At 55.8% G+C, this 23,976-nt stretch overlaps 3 protein-coding genes and 1 long non-coding RNA gene across 4 annotated transcripts; 1 reads left to right on the top strand and 3 right to left on the bottom strand.

The window, feature by feature from the left end:
- Positions 1-519: 519 nt before the first annotated feature.
- ALKBH4 (alkB homolog 4, lysine demethylase) lies at positions 520-6,515 on the bottom strand. Its single transcript, XM_037506883.1, has 3 exons — positions 6,386-6,515; positions 4,830-5,027; positions 520-2,322 (listed from the first exon to the last, which is right to left on the bottom strand). Exons 1-3 carry the CDS (start codon positions 6,506-6,508, stop codon positions 1,735-1,737), a joined length of 909 nt encoding a protein of 302 aa, XP_037362780.1. The 5' UTR covers positions 6,509-6,515; the 3' UTR covers positions 520-1,734.
- A 123-nt stretch (positions 6,516-6,638) lies between these two features.
- LRWD1 (leucine rich repeats and WD repeat domain containing 1) lies at positions 6,639-18,393 on the top strand. The gene is made up of 15 exons (XM_037506880.2): positions 6,639-6,817; positions 7,261-7,495; positions 9,885-10,001; positions 10,446-10,586; positions 10,821-10,925; positions 11,168-11,290; positions 11,365-11,479; positions 11,702-11,811; positions 11,982-12,189; positions 12,679-12,751; positions 12,847-12,987; positions 16,064-16,155; positions 16,337-16,492; positions 16,572-16,684; positions 16,754-18,393. Exons 1-15 carry the CDS (start codon positions 6,738-6,740, stop codon positions 16,892-16,894), a joined length of 1,950 nt encoding a protein of 649 aa, XP_037362777.1. The 5' UTR covers positions 6,639-6,737; the 3' UTR covers positions 16,895-18,393.
- On the bottom strand, positions 17,252-21,278 carry POLR2J (RNA polymerase II subunit J). Its single transcript, XM_037506882.2, has 4 exons — positions 21,161-21,278; positions 20,023-20,112; positions 18,143-18,317; positions 17,252-17,492 (listed from the first exon to the last, which is right to left on the bottom strand). Exons 1-4 carry the CDS (start codon positions 21,211-21,213, stop codon positions 17,457-17,459), a joined length of 354 nt encoding a protein of 117 aa, XP_037362779.1. The 5' UTR covers positions 21,214-21,278; the 3' UTR covers positions 17,252-17,456.
- Positions 19,093-20,016, bottom strand: LOC129145520 (uncharacterized). Its single transcript, XR_008551216.1, has 3 exons — positions 19,824-20,016; positions 19,453-19,714; positions 19,093-19,113 (listed from the first exon to the last, which is right to left on the bottom strand). It is a non-coding gene; the product is annotated as an uncharacterized LOC129145520 (long non-coding RNA).
- Positions 21,279-23,976: the final 2,698 nt, after the last annotated feature.

The raw sequence follows: 23,976 nt of genomic DNA, 5'->3' as shown, positions 1-23,976 counted from the left end.
GCACAACACGTGCTTAGAAACAGCGAGCTTAAGAAAAACGAGCTGCACACGGAACCACCAGCTAACATGGGGTTAAGCAGCTGTCGCGGCCCCTTGGGCTGTGGCTGCTGGGTGCTGTCCTTTGGAAACATCCAGGGCAGCAGCGTGGGGCCCAGGAGTGACTGGCTCAGCCCCAGCCTGGTCATCTCCCAGCTCCATCCCAGTGGGCAGCCTGGGCAGGGGGTGCCAGGTAATGCGGTGGGTGCGTTGTTTTAAGGACAAACCAAGCTGGGGTCACCAGCATGACCACAACGTGACATGACAGTTTCCGGAGGGGTGCTCTGTGGGCCATGCAGGCCAGCAAGAGGGAGGGTTTCCCCAGTGTGCTGCTGGGGCCTACAGGAAGGCCCAGCTGTCAGATGTCTGCCAAGGGCGGGATGATGTGGGGGAGGAGCCTCTTTATGGAATGGGACCCAGACTAACAGGTCTCACACACCCCCTAGTTCCCCTGCCCCCCCCCCCCCCCCCCCCCCCCGCAGGTCTGAGCGCAGCAATTCCCAAGTGTACATTCCTGGGGCACCCTCAGTTGGTAGAGGCTCTCACAGGCTCCAGCAGGGGGCAGGCTGCTCTAAGGTTCCCCTTCAGCCTCGAGCTGACCCTGACCATGCACCCACCCAACTACCCAAACACAGCAAGATCCACTGGGGCGCTGGCTGGGATGCCCAGAGCGAGGGACCTGCAGCAGGGCTGCTGAGGGCCAGGTGGGAGTCATCACGGGACAAAGACCCTCCTGCTCTGGGTGAGCTGGCCCAGGGAGTGGCAGTCAAGGTGGTCTAAGAGCTCACCTTCCACTCCACCCCTGCAGCTGGGCTCACTCAGCCACTAGAAACCCCAGCAACCCCCACACGGGTCTTCACAGGGTTCTCCAGACAAAACTCAGCGGAGCGTGCACAGTAGCCAGAGGTCTCCCCTACCTAACAGCTTAGAAGGTTCTGGGTGACTGTAAAGACCAGTGCCAACTGTGAACCTTTCTGGGCTGTGATGGGGCCCTGTTTTCCAAGTTTGGCTCTGGCAGGAGAAAGGGCTGGCCCCACAGGCCTAGGGCCTGCTGCCATCTCCCTGTGCCTCACCTGGCAGCAGGTGCGCACCCCACACAGTGTAGCGCGAGACAGTAAACTACCTTGAGCAGGCCTGGGAGTCGAGACTTCTTTCCCTTTTCAACAGCACTATGCGGGGAGGGGCACCAGGTGGCAGGAGCTGTTCCTGTCCTCATTGCATCCCCACCCCGTGAAGTCAGGCATGTCCCAGGTGAGCCTGAGGGCACCAGCTCTGCAGTCTGGAATAAGAGTCACTTCCAATCTTCTATCGGCTCTCTTCACCAGGCTACATGCCACTCGAGTCTACAGGTCGGGTACTGGGGAACCTCATTAGGCGTGACGAATAAAGCAGAAGATGGTTTTAAATACCAACATTTTTAAACTCAAATGACCCACTTCCCTCCAACTGTGACAACCCAGACAAGCGGCCAAGGTCCGGTGAAGGGGACTGATCTGAGGTGTGTTCCCATCAGCGCCGTCTCCCCAGCAGGGCTGGCACTGCCATGGTGTCAGGGCGTCGGGCTCTTTTTTCGTAAAGCCTCCTGGGCTGGGAGAAAAGGCTCTGGTGCTGAGCTCCCCTGTCAATCCTGGTGAATGGTCAGCTGGAGCTGGCGGCCCTGGCCAGGCCCAGCGCCAGCAACTGTCCCCAGGGAAAAGTTCACACGGGTCTCCCTTGAAAGGAGAGAGAGAGCTGCAGGAGCTCCTGCCCCAGTTCTTGCTGCCGCCCACCAGAACAGAACTCGGCCGACAGCTCCCTGAAGGTGGTGCACACACGGCGCGCCCCGATGTCCCTGCGGTGGATGGCGTGCTTCCACTGGTGCCGCGCTGCCCCACTGAGCACCAGCAGGGAGCGGCGGGGTAGGGCCACGGCCACCTCCACCTCCTGGCACAGCACGGACCTGCTGGGCGCCATCACGCCTTCCACCAAGGGCTCCGGGAAGCCAGTCGGGTCCAGGCCCAATAGCAGACTGCCTGGAGTCTCCCGGGACATGGACAGCACGGTGGGGGACAGCAGGTTGAGGCTCACCAGCCGCTCTCCCCACAGCCAGGTGTCATCCAGGTGGGGCTCGATGGCCGAGCCCCGCTCGGGGCAGTAGTCCAGGTTGCACTGCTCCACGGGCTGGAAGCCTTCGAGGACAGGGTAGAGGCTCATTCTCTGCACCAGCTCCCGGCTGAAGCTGGGAAGGCCACTGAAGCCGGCGGTCTTGAGCTTCTGTTTTCGGAAGTTGACTTTGGGGCCGTAGTCCTGAAGGATGGGGACGAAAGGGAGAGGAGAAGACTGAGTTTACAGAAAGAGCTAAGACAGGCTGGGACTGAAGATTCAACCACGGGAACGAGTGGTTCGGTGGATGTGACATCCCAGCAGCAGGCAGCAGCGCCAGGGAAGAACAAGTCTACGGCAAATGTCAGGTGGCAGCGTGTGCTCAGGGGAAAAATGAGGAAAGGAATGGGGGTATAGTGGTCACGGGATGTCTGTGCCCAGGTTCCCCAGAAAGCTGGGCTAGAGACAGGAGACCCAAGTGCAGGTCGTGTGTTCTGGGACGTGCGTGATGCCAAGGGTGGGATCTGGGAAGAACGAGCGTCGAGGGAGGAAGGTCAATCCAAGGAGCGTTACTGAGCTCGTCAACACTGGGGGCCACTGGAGTTCAGTGGCCACTGGAGTTCAGTTCCATAAGGGAGTGTGACCCAGCAGCTCTGCCCACAGCTACGTGACCAAGAGGACAGAAACCTGCCCACAGAGGTCCACAGTAGCGCTCTCCATGGCAGCCACAAAGTGGAAACAGCTCGAGGTGTGCCAGCGAGTGAACACACAAAGGCACCCCTGTCCCAGGACAGCATCAGCCACGAGGAGCAGTGAGGCGCCGACACATACCACAGGCAAATGGGCCTCGACCACATGCCAGGTGAGAGACGCCAGATGCAGGGTCACTTGTTAATCCCATTTACAGGAAGTGTCCAGAACAGGCAAATCCAGAGGCAGTGAGTACATTAGCGGTTGCTGGGAAAATAGGGGAGTGGGGAGCAACTGCTAATGGGTACAGGTTGCCTCTGGGGTGATGAAAATGTTCCAGAACTGGACAGTGGTGATGGCTCCACAATGCTGCTAATATACTAAAAGCCAAACCACTCAGGTATATGCTTAAAACAGGTGAATTTTACAGTATGTGGATTCTATCTAAAGAGCAAAACAAAACAAAAAAATCAGGGAGGAGTCTTTTAGAATACACCTCAGAATGAAGGTGGGGAGCATCTCCCCCTGCCGTTCGGGAAAGGGGTGCACTGGTCAGTCTTCTCTTCAGGTCACAAGGGCTCAGAGCGCCTGAGAGCGCTGGCTCCTGCGGCCACCCCAGGCAGCAGCTGACCGAAAGCCTGAGAAGGGAGTGGGAGCTGAGGGGAGCGAGGCTAAGCATTGAAGGGCCATGAGGGGGCTGGTGTGACTGCGTGGGGGACATGCATGGAGCAGCAGTGGCAACAGAGGCTGGGCTGGTGGCCAGGGCCAGGCCTTCCGGGGCGTTGTAAAGACTCTGCATTTAGTTTGAGCTGGAGGGCCGGGAGGGCTTGTGGCAGAGCAGTGATATGATCTAAGCATTAAAGGGGTCACTTTCCTCTTCATTGAAAACTGACAGAAGAGCAGTGAGGGCTGCCCCAGAAGCTCCTGCAGGAACCCCAAGAAAGAACTGGGGCTGGGATCCAGGGGGTGGCAGTGGCAGTATATTCTCAGATTCAGGATATGTTTTGAAGGAAGAAAAAGCTGACAGGAATTACCAATGAGAGACTTAGAGAAATCTGGAAAGTTCCATGTTTCTAGCTTAAGCAGGCGTCAGACGCAATTTGCTAAGGTAGCAACACTGTGGGAAAAGAGGCAAAGCTAAATTTAGGGTCTCAAGAGGTTTGGAACAAGAGTGGCAGATGAGAGAGAGAGAGAGTGTGTGTAACGAGAGCGGCAGATGAACGTACGTGGAATGAGAGCAGCAGGGGGTGTGTGTGTGTGTGTCTGTGTGTGTGTGTATCTGTGTCTCTGTGTGTGTGTTTTCAAAGAGACCCCCCAGCAGATGTGACTGGGTCAGTGGTGGGGCCGAGAGAGGGGCTGGACTCCAGGGCTATGCTTCGGTGACAGTGTGACATGGTGAGGAGAGGGTGTGGGATAAGTGGCCATGGTTCCCAAGGTGGGTAAAGTGAGGTGGCAGGAAGGACAGCGTGCAGGGCAGCTGGGCCCGGGACTGCCCCAGTGATGAGGAACAGGAGTGAGCTGGACCAAGAGAGGAAGGGGCTGTAAAATCCAACCAAGGGGAGTGCCAGGACTCGGAGGCCCAGCTCACAAGTGTCAGGACACATGGAGTTGATGCGGAGAGAACTTGGAACAGGAAGGTGTCTGGCAGCCTTCCAGAAATTGCCACAAGTGTCACCAGCACTAGGCCAGCTGAGAAGAGCTGCATAGAAATTAGAGCAGCCACGCGTGCCTTTGAGCCCCACCTCACTGGTGTCCCGTCAGGAAGCTGAGCTGGCCCCGCACCCCTCTACCTCTGCATCCAGCATGCACAACTAGACACTGGAGACAAGGACAATCCCAGCTGCCTGAGCCTTGATGTCAGGAGAAGCTTGCCCCCTAATGACTCTGGGGGTCACAGGCGGGCTGCAGAGGGCACAGCAAGGGAGGTGAGGAAAGGGGCACAGGGCCAGGAGTCAAGAGAGGCCCAGCAGCACGTCTGCTCTCTGACTGGCCAGCTCCCCCAGAGCTCTGGGCCCAGGTACCTGCTTCCTCCGACCAGACTGTGAGAGCTTCCAGGGTTCCTGGTCCATCAACTGCACCATGTTGGCTTCTTCCTCTGGGGTCACAAAGTCCTCAATCAGGGTCACCCCCGGGAAGGGAAAGGCCCAGCCTGCAAAGTCAGACTCCTCGGCCCCCACTGCCCAGCCGGTCTCAGAGAAGTAAATGAAACGGTGGGTTTCCTGCAAAAGGAAGATGGGTTTCATGGATCTATTGGAGGCCTTCCTCACACCACATGTGTGTGCCCCTCGGAAGCCCCCTCTGGACTAGCCCCCATCGGCTGTCTTTGAGGGGTTTCCCCTGAAGCCATTTAGGTGTCTAGAGGGAGGCACAGCCCTGTCTAGAGCGACCTCCTGAGAAAGGCCCCCTTCTCACCTTCCTCATCTGTAAAAGGAAAGCGTCAAATAGCCATTTTTTCATTCCCCATGTCACAAATGGAGGGCTCGGCAGAGTCAAGAAACTAGCCTGACACTGCCCAGTGGAGGGTAGCCTTGGAGTCCGCGCCGTCTCTGCTGGCTGAGTGTATGGCTGTGGTGAGGATTAGGAAGAGAATCAGTCTGAAAAAATCTAGCCCAGACCAGAGTTTGAGAAATATGCCACCCCTAAAGTGAGGCCCCAGACCGTCCAGAGGGTGAGCAGCACCTAGGTGGGGGCGGAGGGAAGCCCTCTCCAGCCAAGGTGGGGTAGTCTCGGGTCCTGCCCTATGACAAGCTCCAGACCCCTATTTCACTTCTTTTGGGTACATAACCAGATATATACCTATCCATACGTGATAGTTCTAGTTTTAATTTTCTGAGGAATCTCCATACTGTTTCACAGCACCTTCCTACCTGTTACCACTGACACTGTGGCGGCTTCTTCACTGGCTTCCCAGCCTCTATGACTTCCTATCTACCTCTGCCTCTTCCTCCACCCCCTGCCCACACCCGCCCCCCCCAGGATCTTTCTAAAATTCACATGTAACATCCTTTAAAACCCTTCAGGGGCTCTTCATGGCCCTCAGGACAAACCCAGCTTGCCCTTCAGCCACACACAGGGCCCCTGTGGTGAGGTCCCACAGATTTCATCTCCCTCACCCGAAGCCACAGCCACCTTCCAAGCCCATCCACCCATCCCGGGCCTTTACCCAAGCAGTTCTCCCGCTGGGACACCCTTGCAGCCAACTAAAATACTCCCAGGCCCGGTCCAAAGGCTCCGAGTGCTTTTACATTACTTGGAGTTAATTTCCTCCGTGCTAATGTCCACCCAGGGCCTTTGTGTGCCTCGCCCTGGTTTCCAGCACCCTCTACTCTTTCTGTGCCGTCTCCCCGCCAGCAGCGAGGCCCCAGGCGATGCAGAGCTTGTGTCAGACTCCCCCCAGGTCCCAGCCCCTCCCCACTTCAACCCCACTCCCCCAGCCCTCACCTCCACACCCTCCCGCCCCCGCGCGCGCGAGCCCCCGCCACGGTCCAACCCGGGTCCGGCCTCGCTGCCCATCTAAGCCTCAGTTTCCCCGCATGAAGAATGCAGCTGTGGGCGCGGCACCTCTCCCAGCCTTTACCTGTGGGGCGTGCCTCCAGGGCGGGTCACTCCCGCGCTGCCGCTCGCAAATCAGACAGGTCCGGACGCCCCTGCAGCCACATTCCCGGGGGCCCTCCGGGGAGGCCACCGCTGTAGCCGTCATCGCTGCGTCCAGGCGGCCAGAGCGCAGGCGCGGGGCCCCGGGGGCCGCTGGGAGTTGTAGTTCGCGGGCGCTGCACGAGGTGCGCGCAGCCGCTTCCTTCCGGTGCTCGCAGAGGACCGGCTCGCGCGGCGCCACCTCCTGGGCTCGCACCTCTCACCCACCCCGAGGCTCCCGCTCGGCTGGGCGCTGGTGCCGCCCACCGAGCCTGCGTGGACTGCGTCTCCTCGCCATGGGCCCCCTCTCGGCTCGGTTGTTGATGCAGCGGGGGCGACCCAAGAGCGACCGGCTGGGGAAGATTCGCAGCCTGGAGTAAGTAAGAGGCGGCCAGGAGAGCCGGCGACCCCTTGGGGCCGGGGCCACACAGCCCGCCTCGCCGGCCTGGGTCTCCGGGCGGTCGGGAAGAAAGGCTGGGACCCCTCCCCCGGTCCCGTTGTCGCCTTCTCGGTTTGTTATGAAACGGGGCGGGGGCCCCTGGAGTGGCCTTTCCCTGGGAGAGGGCCTGGCTGCTAAGGAGACTGTCTTGCAGAAAGGGGATTATTAAGTAACCTGTTGGGGAAATTCCAGAGGGCCTGGGGAGCAGAGAGCTGCGCTCCCCGCCGCAGCGTCAGGAAAAGCCCCTGGAGGGGACCAGCTGGCCTGAGTTCTGAAGTAGTTAGGGGATTTTAAAGAGCGCGGTGCTGGGGAGAGGCTGAGTCTTCGGAAGCAGCTCAGGAGGCAGGCAGCTGAGTCTCCCCTTTTGCACCCCATTCCAGCCTGTCAGGGCTGGAGCTGCTCTCAGAGCACTTGGATCCCAAGCTCCTGAGCCGCCTGACGCAGCTGCAGGAACTGGACCTCTCCAACAACCAGCTGGAGACGCTGCCCACCAACCTGGGCCTGCCCCACCTGCGCATCCTCCGCTGCGCCAACAACCAGCTGGGAGATGTCACTGCCTTGTGCCAGTTCCCACACCTGGAGGAGCTCAGCCTGGAGGGCAACCCCTTCCTGACAGTAAGTAGGGGCCCCCACCTTTCCATTGGTTCTAAGTAGTTTCACCTAAGTTCTTTTCTGCAAGCATTTTTGCACCTAGCAAGCCGACCACAGGCAGTTTTGCCATAAAAGATCAAATAACTGCCAGTTTGGTTTCACTGATGCAGTGCTCCCGACTGAAAATTATGGTGATAAGAGGGTCTCCCTGGTGGTGCAGGGGTGTCAAGCTGTCACCATTGAGGCATGAGTTTGATCCCTGGCCAGGGAGCTGACCCACGTGGTGTAGCAGACCTCTCCTGTCTTGCCTGCTGCTCCCCTCAGCAGTGTATTTCAGTAGATCCACCTGTTATGCTCCCCACTCTGTCTCTGGTGAATCCTCTCAACTCCCCCACCCCGTATCTCTGGCCTACACCCCAGTTCTTGTATGCATAAATAAAAATTTAAAAAATTATATGATGATAAGAAAGAAGGAAAAAAAAGAAGAAAATACAATGATAAAACTTACTGGGAGAGTGTAAAGTTAGGTTGCACCCTATAGTAGAAACAGCCTATCAGTTTGCAGCTCCTTAGGTGAGCACCATCACCCCTCCCACCCTTGAAACCAAAAGTTTTGCCCAGCTCTGGCAAATATAAAAGAGGCAGCCAGTAATTCACAAGTCTCGAAGAGCATTAATTTTCTGGGGTTTTTTTTGCTAATTTCAATACAGTGGTTGTCTAATACTGTCTTTACCAAATTTATGCAATGTTAGAAGTTGAGGCAAAAAAAGAAACAAGTTCTACCTCCCCCCTAAAAAAGAAATGGTTGTGTGATTCCCAATGGGTATGAATTTCTTTTTTTTTTAAAGATTTATTTTATTTATTTGTTTATGCATACAAGAACTGGGGTGTAGGCCAGAGTGCAGGGTGGGGGTGGGGGATGAGAGGATTCACCAGAGATAGAGTGGGGAGCAGAACACGTGGATTGACTGAAATACACTGCTGAGGGGAGCAGTGGGCAAGACAGGAGAGGTCTGCTGTGCCATGTGGGTCAGCACCCTGGCTGGGGATTGAACTTGTGCTGCAGTGGCTGGCAATAGCTTGATAGTGCTGAGACTTTAACTCCTGCGTCACCAGGGAGGCCCCTGATGGGTATATATTTCTTGAAAATGAAAAACAGTTCACTTTCCACCATTTTTGCCTACCTCCGTGGTACGAGAATGTTCTTGCTGATGCTCTTGGGAGCATCAACCATACCAAAAAGAGGCAAATGCCAGATCCTTGTTAGGCAAGGACCTAGTGCTCCCGAGACATCATCCAGTTTCTGTGACGATGAGGTGTTAATTTGAAATCACTGATCACAGCTGTGCAGTTGCTGCGAGCCTCACAAGCAGGTTAAACAAGCGTGGATTGATTAGCCCCAGAGTTGATGTGCAACTCACAGATCTAGAGAAATGGAAGAATAACCTGCTCTCATCAGTTTGGTTCATTGTACTGACAGCTTCAGCGGGCGTCACGGACAGTAGAGGAGTAACATGAAAATACCCAGGACAGAAAATGCCGGGATCCTTCTTTCTAGTGCTGTAATCCATCTGTACACATACAATTCTTTTTGGTTTTTTTTTTTTATTTTTTTTATAGAGGCATGTTTATTTATTTATGTTTGTTTGTTTGTTTATACGTGCACTGGGTACAGTCAGAAGCGCGGGAGGGTGAGAGGATTCACCAGAGCCAGAGCGGGGAGCAGAGCAGGCAGAAGGACCGAAGTACACTGCTGAGGGGAGCAGCGGGCGGCAGGAGAGGTCTGCGCGCCATGTGGGACCCTCCTCCGGTGGCCGGGGAGCAGCCGGGGATCGAACCGGTGCTGCAGAGGCCGCGGGCAGCTTCGCAACCCAGCGCTCAACCGCTGCGCCACCGGGGAGGCCCATGTACACATACAATTCTTCAGTGGAAAAAAAGTGAACATTTCGATATTTGAAAGTGGAGAATAGTGGAGAACATGAAGTAGACAGAGTTTTCACGTAGGTAATTTGGTGAAGTGGAAGGATGGGACATATATGTAGTGAAGTCCACATATATGTACGAGTGGTGATGCAGGTTGCATAGAATGATGAGAAACAGCATCTCCTATCTGGAACGATCGCATAGAAAGTTTAGACAGTGCAGTACAGGGCTTGGGTACAGGTGCATATCCTGTGTGGAAACTGGTAGCTCTCTGACAGAAGGGAGACTTCTTAGAGAAAAAGTGTCTCATTAGGTCTTTTTTCATTAATATCCTTTGTTTCCTCATGATTTTGTCATGTTTCATGGTATAGTTGCCTAACAGCCAATCAGTTGAGCAGCAGCAGTGTTTTCGGCTCAGCGTTTGTGGCACAGGCGGGTTTAAGAGGGCCCGTGCCTAAGGCCTAACAGCCACTTTTCCCTCATCCCTCAGGTCAGTGACAACCTGAAAGTCTCCTTTCTCCTGCCCACGCTCCGTAAGGTCAACGGCAAGGATGCTTCTTCCACTTCCTCGCAGGTGGAGAATCTGAACCGGGAGCTGACCCGCAGGGTAAGGGGCTGGGAAGTGTCTCTGGTGCTTGGTTGCAGTCGGGGACCTTGAGACAGTGACAGATTGGATGTTTAGAGGATGCTGAGGGGGCTCCTTGCCCTGACCCAGCGGCCCTTGACCTCTAGCCTGGTGTGTTGCTCTGAGCCTGGCTGTGGTGCTTGGCTTGTCCTTGGAAGTCCTGGCCCCCAAGGGTGCAGGCTACGACAAGAGGAGGCTAGGACACTTTCACAGTTACTTTATCCTGGGCCAGCTCCTCCCTTTCCAGGAGTTTCTTGGTTTTGGACTGATGTGTAGGTATGTGCAACCTGCTAGGGCAGTTTCCAGGCAAACTTCTAGAAAATAAGGTTGAAGCACCTATGGCTTTGAGATTGGGAGCAGAGAGACCATGGAGGGTCCAGGAGAGCTAGAGTGGGCTGGGCCTGGATCTGGTCCCTCCCCGGCCAGGTCACAGCGCACTGGAAGAAGTTCATGTCCACACTGAGCCCGGAGGAGGAGGCTGAGAAGGCCCAGGCCGACTTCGTGAGGTCTGCTGTCAGGGATGTCCGCTACGGGCCGGAGTCCCTCAGCGAGTTCACCCAGTGGCGGGTACGTCCTCATCCCATTGAGCCGGGGCTAGGTGCTCCCATCTCCCTGGCTTCCATGTCCTCAGCTGCATTGTGGTCTCTGACCATGAGGGGTTGTGGGGAGTGGGGTGAGTCACTGGCTGGGAAGATCTTTCCTAACTCAGGAAAGTTCCCTCTTACCATCACCTCCCACCTCTGGGGAAGGGCTGAGGACACTAAGGACTGTGCCCAACTTTTGATGGCCTCATCCACCCAGGTGCAGATGATCTCTGAGGCGCTGGTGGCCTCTGGTGGGACCCAGGTGCAGGAGGCAGATGTCCCAGAGAAGCCCCCGAAAGCCACAGCTGCCCAGAAGTCCAGGGTGAGTGGTTCTGTGTGGCTCCAAGGACCTGCTTTGGCCCTTCCTGCCTAGGAAGACTGAGGGGAAGGGGGGTTCCTGGAAATGAGCCCGGGAAATGGCCTCTAATAGCAAGCCAGTGCCTCTGACCCTGGACCAGCTGTGTCCTCCCACACCAGTGGGAAGGTCCAGCCTATGATAGGGAGGAAGCCCAGGCACTTGGGCCCATGGCCACAAGGCCCTCAGCCCACCCCCTCCCCCCACAGGCCCGGCCAGTGGCCTTGAAACGACCGGATGCTGTCCCGCTCAACCTCTCCTCCAATAAGCGGGCGTGCCCCTCGCCACCAGCCAAGGGGGAGGGCAGTCCCGCAAGCTCTGATGGCAGCCAGGTAAGCTGGCAAGGTGGAGGGAGCGTGGTGGGGAGCAAGGGCTGGGGCAGCCCTGACCCCCTGTGCCCTCACAGCCTGGCTTGCAGCTGGAGCCCCTGCACTTCCTGCAGTGTCACAGCAAGAACAACAGCCCTCAGGACCTGGAGACCCAGCTGTGGGCCTGTGCCTTTGAGCCAGCCTGGGACGAGGGTATGTCCCTGGTGGGCGGGCAGGTGGCACCACAGTAGACAAAAACAGAGCAAGCTTCTAGACAGGAGGCCTGGGAATACCACCTGGAGGTCGGCAGCCAGGGCAGAATGAGCCCTGAGAGACAGGAGAGACAAAGAACTTAAAAAATGTTAAGGCTGGGAGGGGGAGCTGCAGGGATATCTTTCCAGAAAATGTTGCTACTAGGCCTACCTTTCATTACAGGGCGTGCAGGGGCCACGTCCCAGACCGTGGCCACATGTGGCGGGGAGGCGGTGTGTGTGATCGACTGCCAAACAGGCATCGTACTGCACAAGTACAAGTCACCTGGAGAGGTGAGGGTTAGGGCTGTGGGCACAGCCCTCGCTCCCTGGAGTCCAGACCCAGCCACCTGCTCACTAGGTGACTTTTTTCTTTGCTGCTGGGCCTCAGTCCCTGAGCCCCATACCCTGTGCACTTGCACACAAGTAGCTCTATCCCTCTTGACCACTTCTCCCCACCTCAGGAATTCTTCTCCGTGGCCTGGACAGCCCTGACTGTGGTCACACAGGCAGGTCACAAGAAGCGCTGGAGTGTGCTGGCAGCTGCAGGCCTACGGGGCCTGGTCCGGCTGCTGCACGTGCGGGCCGGCTTCTGCTGTGGGGTCATCCGGGCCCACAAGAAGGCCATCGCCACCCTCTGCTTCAGCCCCACACATGAGACCCATCTCTTCAGTAAGACCCTCTCCCTATCCTCCCAGGGTCCCCAGCACTCCAGTCCTGCAGCCATGACACCTCAGTGCACCCTCCCCAGGCTGGCAGGGAGCTTATTTGGCGGGGTGAGGGGGGCGGGGCTCACTGGGCTGCTGGAATCAGCCCTGGCTGTGGCCAAGTGCTATGGCTTCATGACCAACTGATCCAGGCTTTACTCACAACCTCTTCTGTGCCCTTGGAGTTAATAGCTTGGTCCACTCTGTCTATCCTGGGAGGGAGGGTACCTCTGGCCTTCCAGGTGTGGTGAGCCTAAGGGTGATGTATGAGCAGAGGAGCATGTGAGGTTTTGGCAAGAGAGGGGCTATAAGGCCCCTGAGATTTTGCCCCAGCTCTGGTCTGCCCTCCCTGCCTCAGGCTGGCCTTGGGGTCACTGTCCAACCTGCAATGCAGCCTGCAGGAGGGGCAGGATGTCCTCAGGGCCACCTCTCCCTCTCCATCTCCCCTCCTCAGCGGCCTCCTATGACAAGCGGATCATCCTTTGGGATATCGGGGCGCTCAACCACGATTATGAATTCCAGGGCAGGTGATGTTTTGGGGCAGGGCTGGGGAGGGGCCGGCTGGTGGTGAGGGGGACTGCCCTCTGGTCTGTGGGCTCACGCTGCCCCTCACCTGCTACAGCCAGCTGCTGACACTCGACACCACCTCCATCCCCCTGCGCCTTTGCCCAGTCGCCTCTTGCCCAGATGCCTACCTGCTAGCTGGCTGTGAAGGTGGCTGCTGCTGCTGGGACGTGCGGCTGGACCAGCCCCAGAAGAGGAGGTGAGGCTGGTAGGGATGCCCAGAAAGCCAAGCCTCCGAGCGGGACTGCTAGTGTGGAAGGCTGACGTGCCTGCTTGGGAGGGACTGAACCAAACCCCTGCCCTGGGCAGCTACTACGGCTGTTTTCAGAGGCCTCTTCACAGCGCTAGCCTGCCCGCCTCCTGCTAGCGCCTCCAGGAGAGGACCTGCAACCTCTCAGGCTGGGAGGCTGGGCTGGGTCCGTCCCCTCTGGGCTGTGAGCCCCTCCCTTTTAGCTCTGGCTTTACTGCCCACCCAGGTCCCGCAGGGCCAGCAGTGTGACCCTCCTCTGTGAGGTGGGGGTGCTGACGTCCAGGACGAGTGGAGGCAGGGAAGATGGTGTCTGGGGGATGGACCGGCTGGGTCACAGCCCAGGTGGAGTCTGAAGCCGGCCCCCCATGCGCGGGGCGAGGAGGGAGCCAGCGAGAGGCAGACTGTTTCTGTATTGGCAGGTGGCGCTGGGGGTTTTAATAGCTAAGGGAATGGACTTAAGAGGCTTTGTCTTGGACAACTTTGAAACAAGTTTTCCACACCCGCCTGCCAAATTTTAAACATTTATAGTGGCTTTAACTGGGTTTACAACGGTGCGCCACCAGATGGCCCTAGTGAGCTTGTTCTCGGGCAGCTTTGGGAGCAGGTACCAGGCCTGCCCTGGTCTCGTCATTGCCTGCCCTGAACTTAAGGTTTATCTATACCCCCGGAAGGCTGGAGAATGCTGGGCATGCGGTCCCTGCGACAGCCAGTGAGTTCCTGGTGGGAGAGACAGGCATTAAACAAGGTGGCCAGTTAAGCCCCAGCGTTGTCACCTACAAAGGAATGAGGTGCTCTGAGAGGAACAGGGAGCCTGAGAGGGCTCTAAAGAGGTGACCGGTGGCAGGTGCTCAGGCTCGGACTGTCCATGTGAGCCTGCGAGGCAGGCGGGCAGGCAGAGGATGCGGCACAGCACAGTGGTGGGAGCGCAGGCCGCCAGGGAGGCCTGGCCACAGCCGAGAGACTTTAGGAAAGGGCACGAAGCGAAGTAGCAGGGCTGTGAAAGATTCTGCATTGTCTCCTAAATGTGATGAGGACGTTGTGCCCGTATCTTGGCTGCTGTAAGTAATGCTGCAGTGAACACGGGGTCGTAGTCATCTTTTCAAAGTAGCCTTTCCTGCTTTCGGGTACATACCCTGGTAGTTCTGTTTTCAGTTTTTGAGCCCCTCCATGTTCTCCATGGTGGTCACATCAGCCTGCGCCCCCACCAGCGGTGCGCGATGTTCCCCTTTCTTCCCAGTACCTGTTTCTTGTCTTTGACCGCAGTCATTCTGACAGGAGTGACATGGAGTCTCCTGCTTCTGATTTGCATTTCCCTGGGTAGTTTTTTTTTTTTAATGTCTGCTTTTTTTTTTTTTAAGATTTATTTATTTATTTATTTATACAAGCACTGGGTACAGTCAGAAGCGCGGGAGGGTGAGAGAATTCACCAGAGCCAGAGCGGGGAACAGAACAGGCAGACTGATGAAGTACACTGCTGAGGGGAGCAGTGGGTGGCAGGAGAGGTCTGCACGCCATGTGGGACCCTTGCCCGGTGGCCGGGGATCGAACCGGCGCTGCAGAGGCTGTGGGCAGCTCTGCAACCCAGCACTCAACCACTGCGCCACTGGGGACGCCCCTCTCTGCTCATTTTTTAAATCATATTTTTGAGTTGCCTGCATTGTTTATGTATTTTGGATATATATTTTTTAAAGATTTATTTATGCATACAAGAACTAGGTACAGGCCAGAGGTGTGGGGGAGTGAGGATTCACAGAGACAGAGAGGGGAGCAGAACAGGCGGATCTACTGAAATACACTGCTGAGGGAGTAGCTGGCGAGCCAGGAGAGGTCTGCTGTGCCACTTGGGTAGCTCCCTAACCAGGGATCGAACTCGTGCTGCAGTGGCTGCAGATAGCTTCATAGTGCTGAGACTTAACCCCTTGTGCCACGAGGGAGGCCCTTGTGTATTTTGGATGTGAACCCCTCATCAGATGTGATTCACGAGTGTCTTCTCCCACTCCGTATATCGTATTTTCATTTTGTCGATGTACTCTTCGTTGTGCAGAAGCTGAACTAAAAGTGTGATGAGTTCCATGTTTATTTTTGCTTTTGTTACCCTTGCCTTTCAGGTCAGATACAGAAATGCATTGCTAAAACCAGTGTCAGGCTTACCAAATCTTTTCCTAGGAATTTGATTTCAGTTCTTATTCAAGTATTTCATCCACTTTGAGCTAATGTTTGTGTAGTGATCCAATTTTCCTAGCAGCTAGTGGACTATCCTCATTTTCTAACCTCCTTTGGCATAAATCCTATGACCGTGTATACATGGTTTTATTTCTGGGCTTTCTGTTCTGTTCCATTGGTCTGTTTTAATGACAGTTCTTCGATTACTGCGGCCTGTAACATAGTTTGAAGCCAGGGAGTAGCCTGGGGAGATTCTCAGGGTTGGTGGTAGGAGCAAAGCCGCAGAAGCTGCAGCACTGACAGTGGCAGTTGTCTAGCCGAGCATTGGGGGTAGCCCTGTGCCTGCCTCTTTCCTGCTCCCCTGTGGTGCCATTTCTCCCACCTGTCAGATGCGTCTGCTTTGTAGTTGGTACTTGTCTGCCTTTCAGCCTCTCTAGGGCTTGGGGCGGCTACTGGTGGTCTTTCCAAGCGCAGCTGTGACCCCTGCACACTCAGCTTGGGAGCATTAGGCAGCCATTTCCCACTGTCCTTGGGGTCAGAGCAAACCCCAAACCCCACACCCTTCCCCAGTCTCTCCCATCTCAGGCCCCAGCGCTTCTCCTGGGAACCTCCCCAAAACCCTTCCTGGCCATGGCCGTAACCCCGATGCTCGAAGAGCCAGCCCCTCATGCTTCTAGGCTCCCAGCACCTGTCAGTGCACTCGGGCGTGGGGTGGGGATCCAGGACCTGGAAGGCAGCTTTGGGGGTCCATCTTCTAGTCTTCACACGGGCAAGGCCCAGAGCAGCTGCCTGGCAGACACCTGAGTAAGTGAGCTTTGTATGTGCAAGGAACAGCTGACCGGTATCTCTTGCTGCCCTGCAGGCCGTGTGAAGTGGAGTTTGTCTTCTCTGAGGGTTCCGAGGCATCTGGACGGAGAGTGGATGGGCTGGCATTTGTGAATGAGGACGTTGTGGGTGAGTGAGCCCAGCTTGGGACAGCCTGACTCCCTAGGACCCGGATGGACTCCAGAAAGTCCTTCATGGGTTGCCTTCCCCTAGACTGGGGTTTAGGTCCAAGGGCTTTTGAGGGGGTCCCTAGTGTGGAACAGGGAAGTGTCTAGAGGGCCCCCAGGCAGTTTTTTGTTCTCTCCCACAGCCTCCAAGGGGAATGGCCAGGGCACCATCTGCCTATGGAGCTGGAGCCAGACCTGGATGGGCCGGGGCAGCCAGCCCACGGTGGCAGTGGTTGTGCTGGCTCGGCTGCAGTGGTCACCCACGGATCTGGCCTACTTCTCGCTCAGTGCCTGTCCTGGTGAGCCTGCCCGCCCCCTCCCCACCTCCTCTTGGAGCCTTGGCCTACCCCACTTAGGCTTCGGGTTCTTTCTCTGCAGATGAGGGGATTGTGCTCTGCGGGGATGAGGAGGGTAACGTGTGGATCTACGACATCAGGCAGATCCTGACGCAGCAGCTGCCTTTGCCGGCATCCCCGCAGGCTCCAGTGCAGGTACGCACATCCCTCCCCCACTGGGGCTGGTGTCTGGGGAACAGAAACCCAGACCTCTCTTTCCACCAGATTCTCAAGTGGCCCCAACCCCGGGCCCTGGGCCAGACGGTGACCAAGACCATGGTGAACACAGTGGTGGCCAACCCCACCTTTACCTACCTCACCGCTCTGACAGACTCCAACATCGTGGCTATCTGGAAAAGACAGTAGCCTCGAGCTGGAGCTCCTGCCTCTTGCAAAGCACCAGGGACACAACACAACTTAACTTATTCAGCTTTTATAATGATGGAGATATTTTTACCAGTGGGTGTTTTTATTAAACTCTCTGTGAGAAGTCGTTGGAGCGTGTTCGTGGGTCCCATCTTGTGCTCCTACTTTAAGAAGGCAGAACTAGGAGCAGAGACTCATGAAGTGTAGGGGTTTTCAGTTCCCTCCTGGCAGCACCACCACCCCACTCCCAGTTGTTGGTACAAAATGAGGTTATTCTTCCACCCTTGAGGAAATCTTGATCTCCCGGCCAATGTACTTTAACCGTGGGCCCCCAGTAGCTTTGAAATAGATCACCTACCTGACAACCACACAGACAGTGGTTTCTGCCACACTTTATTAGAAAAAACATCTATGTACAGGACACATGGGTGTCGGGTGAGGGGCTTGTTGGGATATCTACAAGGAGACCCACAGCTGGGAGAGGCTGCTGTCCTCCAGTTGGTGCCTACAGAAAGGTCCAGTGCAGGGTCAGAAACAGCGAAGCAAGACGCCTTCCACGCTGCTACTCAATTCCTTCTTGCTTATCTTTGATGGCCACCTGGGGGAGAGGAAGAAAGCATGAGATGTGGCTGGAACGTGCAGTGAGGCCATCAGACGTGCAACGCCGGCAACAACAAGTGCGTAGCCATGAGCTCTACAGAAAGAGCAAGCCAGGAACCCAACAGCTCCAGGGAGCTGGCGCAGCCTACCCCATTACTTCGCAGCATGTGGCCTGGAGCAGAGGCGCTCCAGGTGAGCACATGGCTGAGATGCCGAGACCTGACAGGCTGCGGAGCTTTCCTTCCCATCTCAGCTGGGCTTAGAGTCGGTGGTCCCCTGCCATGAACAGGTGTGACCACACCCATCTGGCCTCAGCTGTGGGACCCCAGTCTAGGATGAGCTCTCCTCCCAACCCCCAAATGCCCTGGAAGTAGCAGGCCTTACAAATCAGAGCAGCCCCAAGGGGCATCTGGTCCTTTGCTTCTATAGAGACCAAGGGGAGGCACAATGAGAACCTGGGGTACTGGGTCAGGTTCCCAGCCATGAGTGTAGACAGCAGTCGCAGGCCCGAACTGCACTGTGCTTCAGTCCACACTTCCTGGAGGCTATGCTGGAAGCCTTTGCTCTGTGCCTATCGCCACCCCTTCCCACATATAAACCAGAGAACTGCCGCCTTCCCGCCCCCCAGCTGCTGTCTGACCCCCTCACCCGGAACCGCTCTTCCAGCAGGGAGAGCTCGCTGATGAGGTCTGTGATGGCATTGGTGAAGGCCTCCTGGGGGCTGTAGTCCGGGGTGGTCTGCACGCGGATGATGATTTTGTGCTCCAAGGGGTGGGGGACTTTGTAACCAGCAAACAGCACCTGTGGGTCCTTCAACAGCTGCCTGGAATACAGGTATGAGGTGGCAAGGGGTGAGGGAGGCTGAGCGAGGCTGAGCCTAGTGTCCTTGGGCTCACCAGGTCTAAGCCGGAATCTTTTTTTTTTTTTTTTCTTTTTTTTTTTTCTTTTTTTTCCCCCTCTTTTCTTCCCCCCACCCCCCCGGAATCTTCTTGTAGGGCTGAGGCCTGAAGCAAAAGCTGAGGCCCACACCCAGGTGTTCCCATTCATTTTTAGGCTTTCACCCTCCTAACAACAACAACTACTCCTCATCAGTAAAACAGACCCTCTGAGGGCCTCCCTGGTTGGCCTAGGGGTTAAGGCTCAGCGCTATCACGCCTACGGCCTGAGTTCGATCCCCGGCCAGGGAGCTGACGAACACAGGGCGCAGCAGGCCTCTGTCTTGCCTGCTGCAGCGTTCATGTTCTGCCTCTGGTGAATCCTCTCCCCGCTTCCCCTCTCCCCTCCCGGGCCGCCTCTGGCCCACTCACCCTGTCCCCCCTCCAACACATACCCCCACCCCCGCACGCAAAATAATGGACAGATATACCTTGTCGGGACTAACCCCACCCGCACCCACAGGATCAAGGACCCTTGCTGGGAAACAAGGTCTACCAACAAACACTTGCCCACTTCCTTTAGTAGGGAAGCTGGGGAGCCTGCATGTATCCCCAGACAGACCTCCCTAGGCTGGAAACATCCTACCTGTGCTTAAGCCAGAAAAGAATAAGCCCCACTTCCAACTCCAGAGCACCTGGCACAGCAACCAGAGGCAGCAGGAAGGAAGAACCCAGGCTCTAGAACTGTAGTGAAAATGGAGACGGCTTAGAGCAAGTGTTAAGCCAAGCCTGTCGCACGCTGGGCATGGGTGGGTCAGGAGCACCAAGAGTAAGAGGAAGGCCTGTACACCGGTGCAGACAGGGTTCAAGTGGGGGGGAGGGGGGGACACTGGGTGAGGCTCCAGGGCTGGAGTCATGGGGACAGAGCTGGCCCACTCCACCCCCTACTTAACACCAGAAAAGGCTGGCTTCTGTGCACAGCCTCAAACACGTATGCCTGGGCATAGGCCTGACTTCACTGACAGCAGTGGCTGGGGAAGACAGCAATCACCATTGCTAACCACTGGCCAACCCAACACTCACCAACCGGTAACACCAGATAACCAAGCAGAGCCCCTCTTCCTCCCCCTGCCCTTCCCAAAGTTAAAGTAGCCACTGATTACATCTCATTATGCCAGGTGTTAAAAGGTCTTCAGCTCAAGCAGGAGCAGGTGGATGAGAGCCAACCCTGAAGGCCCGCCATGCTCACTAGCCAGCAACACAAGGAGGCTGCTTCTCTGGCTTGCTGTGTATTTACGTACTATAGTCACATACACGAGCCGATGGAACACACGAGTCAGTGTAACTGAAAAAATTAAGTTCTCATTAATGGCCTCATCTATAGGCTATTGGGAACTACGACTTCACTTTAAGTGAAGTGACATACAAGGAAAACAGGTCCTTGAATAACTTACTTTTAGTCAACATTGGCCAGGACTTTTTTCTCAATGACAAAATGACATCACTTGAGGACTTGCAGTGCCGGGGTGTGTAAACTGCCAGAGTAAGCAACCAGAAGGAGTCCCTGGAGCTCAGACCTCAGAAAATCTGGAATTTGTGCTTTGCCTCAAAGAGTCCCATTAAACAGTCTCTGAGTCTTTGGCTTGGACTTACGATTTAATGATGTTTCCCAGCGTGTGGTCTTCTTTGTTGATGGTGAATAAACAAGCATTGGGTACCTTGGTGTCCTTGTTAATGGTGATCCTAGGAAGAGGCAGAGGCAACGGATGGGGGAGAGGGCTCCCCTCCTCCAGTCTACACCCCGTACTTCAGACAGACTCATGCCCCACCTGCTTCTGAAAGCCATCACTCTGTCCACCCCCCAAAGACCTCTTTGAGAGCACCACTGAGCCTAACTCTGACCCCAAGGACCCCCACCTGCTCTAGATTGTTCTTTCTGAAAGCAATTTCCCAACTTTGGCACCACTGCTATTTTAGGCTAGACAATGCTCTTTTGAAGCGAGCGCTCTTGTAAACTGAGATATTAACAGCACGGCTGGCATCTACCCACTAGATGCCAGTAGTACCTTCACCCCTTGAGAAATCTCAAAATGTTTCCAGACATCGCTAAATATCCTGAGGATCCTAAATGGTCCCCAATTGAGAACCACTCTCAGAGAAGACCATAGTGGCTGGCAGGGACTAGACCACGGAACCCTGCATACCAGGCTGTTAAGGAGAAATAAAAACCACTGCTTAGGAGGCTCTTCTACGTGCTGAACTCTGAATTTTACAAGCTCATTTAATCTAAGAAAAGGTCCTCTGACTAAATACCCCAGCTAGCCCATTTTCCAGATGAGGCAAGTGGGGGATCCAGGAGCCAAGTCTCTCTGACCACTAGACTTCATCTTCCATGCCCCTGCAGGCATGGGGAGTGGCTGGAGCTTTACACAGCCGCGTGTTCTGGAGCGATCACTCTGGCTGCCCCAAGGCAGGAGGCCGACAGGAAGGCACGGGAGCAGGCGGCCAGATGCCAGGGGGCAAGGGCTCTGGAGTCAGACGTTCTGGGTTTGAAGAAGCCCCGCCAATTCCTGCGTGCCCGGGGCGGTGACTTAACATCTCTGGGCAAGTTTCGTCATTTCCAAGCTAGGTGGGGTCACCCCCGCCTCGCAGGGCCGTCTGAAGTTTGGCAGAGTGGACGCTCAAGCCAAAAGCGCTCCGGCCCCGCGGCAGAGAACCGGGAGAAGCCGCCGCGGGTCCGCGACTCCAGGCCCGACCCGCCCGACCCTCTCGGCCCGCCGGTTCCACTTACTTCTTCTCGCCCTCGAAGAGCAAGAACGACTCGAAGGCAGGAGGGGCGTTCATCCTCGCGCCGCAGCCCCACCGCCCCCAGACTCCCGTTACGCGACCTCTTCCGGGTTAGCGGCCACTTCCGGGCTGCGCGGGCGGCACCAGGCCCGGCTGACGCCCCCTGTCGGAGCGGAGGACCTGGCGCAGGCGCGAGGAAAGCCGGAGAGACGGGGGAGGCTGGTGACTGCGCATGCGCTGCGCTCTGTGGTGTTATTCTCTTCCAGGCTAAGCGCGAACCTCAAGCTGAGCGCCTCTGCGCATCCCATGTCCCCAAAGCCCTCTTTGGAAATGTGCCGTAGGAGCGCACTGGGTGTGGACAGACCAGGCCGCCAGCGGGAGCAGAGGACCCTGATGGGCTCGTGGGCATCCAGATGCTCGTGTATAAGCCCTGGCCCCAGCTGCCCGGGCGCAGTGCTGCAGACCCCTCACTGGGCTGTCAGTGCCTTGCCAACTGGACTTGTGGGCCAGTGAGCTTCTTGCGGGGGCGGGGGGGGGGCGGCAAGTAGGCTGAGGTTTGGGAAGGAGGCAGAGATACAGAGCACCTCAGGGAGAAGTGACCAGTCCGTTTCGATTAGTCGATATTTCACAGCTGGAAGCTTATTATAAAGGCCCTACCGTATTTAGCAACAGGGACTGGGGTCTTGATTAGCTACTGGAGCCCTAACCGCTCCCCAGCTGTTTCTCTAGGGCTGAGCAGCAGCTCAGGAGCCCTCAGTGAAATCTGGAGCTTTTCCCACCACTTCCTGGGAAGGCCATTTCCTTCTTGAGATTGGAGGGCTGGGGTGAGGAAGTCATTCACTGGAGAGTGGCACGCTGACCTTGAGGCCAGTGTGTGTGTGTGTGTCTCTTTAACTGCAGAAGAATGAAGGTGATGAGGGTAATAATGCCCTAAGGCTATAAACCTCACCCTTTCTGGATCATCTTGGAAAAGCTTGGGCCAGGGACCCCACCTTTGCCAGGATCCCTGTCAGGGGCCTGGAAGTGAAGGATTTTCACCCAGTTGGGTCTTCCCCCTCCCTGCCATTGGAAGCCTGTCCTCTCTTAGGATGTTTAATGACAATTGTCCTTTGTTTCTCAGACCAGTAAGAAAACTGGGCTACAGAAGTTGCCAGCCCATCCACGAGTGGCTAGGTGTTGGCGTGTCCCAAGAGGCAGCCTAAGAACTATCCCATCTTCTTGTAAGACTAAGACCTGCCTGGCCCACTGAGGAAAGGGCCGCTGGAACATCATCCAGCTGTGGACGGAGGCATGTTCTGTTGGTGTCACACTGAATCATTGTTGCACAGACCTGACCTAGGGACATTTCAGGATCTACAGCCAAGATCATCAAACTGAGAGTTTGTGGACCAAATTGAGCTTGCTGCCTGCTTTTATAAATAAAATTTTTGCTGAACTAACTACACCCTTTGTTTACTCAATGTCTGTGACTGCCTTTGCGTTAAAGTAACTGTGACCAAGACCTGCGTGCTTGGCCCTTTACAAAAAAAAAAAAAAAAGGCTTGCCAACCTCTAATCTTGGGGAGTGGACTTGTTTGATTCCACTCTCTAGAGTTTCATTACAATCAAGACACTATTACTCATTGGTTTCTCTCCCATAGAGAAGAAAACTCCACTACAGAGTTTTGTATCTAACGTAACAATCTTATTTTGTATTCTTTTCTCAAAATACTTATAAATACCTAGCTTCTCAAAATATCCCATGAACCAGCTTTGCCAAATACTTGTTTCCTCAACTGATGTGTAAAATATTTGACAAATATTCACTCTCCATTTATAGTCATTTTTAAAACATATTTTAAAATTATCCTTTGACATGAATTGGCCCCAAGGAGGTTGGTGGGAACTCGCCTAGATTTCCTACAGGACAGGCCCTGGGGATGAAGCACATGTCGTGTGAGCCGAGACCGCTCCGGGCTCCCAAGGTGCCTGCCCGGTGCTGAATGCCAGCCACCTGGGCTGCAGACATCCGTCTGAGGGCCCAATCAGACAGCTCTGCACGTTGTCTGAGAGGAGAGCCTTGGTGTGTCAGGTGCACATGAACGTGGGCAGTGCCAGGTACTTACTTTAACTTCCCTCTGGCTGTGGTGGCCACACCCATGCCAGGATCCATGGTGGGTGTTGCCAGGTGGGTGGCAGTAAGCTCAGATCCAGGATTACACCTGAGTATGTGCATACTTCTGACCTCTGCACTCCCTGCTTAGGGCTCAGTAGGCCCTGGGGTCCCTGCCTCCTGACCATGAGGTTCTTGAAACCCAAGAAGGTCTAGCAGGCATGAGATTTGAGTGAAGCCCTAAGGAAGTAGCTAGAGAACCAGGTTTTGGTATTGGGGGAGGGGCAAAGCAGGCTGGGCTACCCCAAACTCAAGTCCTGGGGTGTTGGGTGGGACTAACCCTGCAACTGATGAACATCCAAGGGCTGCTTGTGGGGGGAACACTGCCCTGAATCCAGACCATGGCCAGAAGAGGCTGGCATGGCCCCCAAAGCCATTCAGTACATGATGTTCCATCATCCCCCTTTTGCGTTTCTATGCCTCCCTTCAGGGGCCAATATGCTGCCTGCCCCAGAGCCCGGCTGGACAGCGGGTCAGGGATCCTGCCTGTGACCAGGACCTTGAGCAGTGTCCCAGGTCTAGGGTTTACAGGCTCAGCTCTGAGCTCACTTAGATGAGCGTTAAAACGGCACTGAAGACTTGGCCCTCCCCTCTCATCAGCCATGCTGGAGATGAAGATGGATGAGATGCAGTGGGGAGATGTCCTGCTTTGGCTGAGGCGGCTGGTG

Source organism: Talpa occidentalis, unplaced genomic scaffold, assembly GCF_014898055.3.
Source record: "Talpa occidentalis isolate TD23 unplaced genomic scaffold, MPIMG_talOcc4v2.1 talOcc4.12, whole genome shotgun sequence".
NCBI lineage: Eukaryota > Metazoa > Chordata > Mammalia > Eulipotyphla > Talpidae > Talpa > Talpa occidentalis.
The sequence above is the reverse complement of the archived record's forward strand: the minus strand, read 5'-3'. Positions and strand labels throughout refer to the sequence as shown.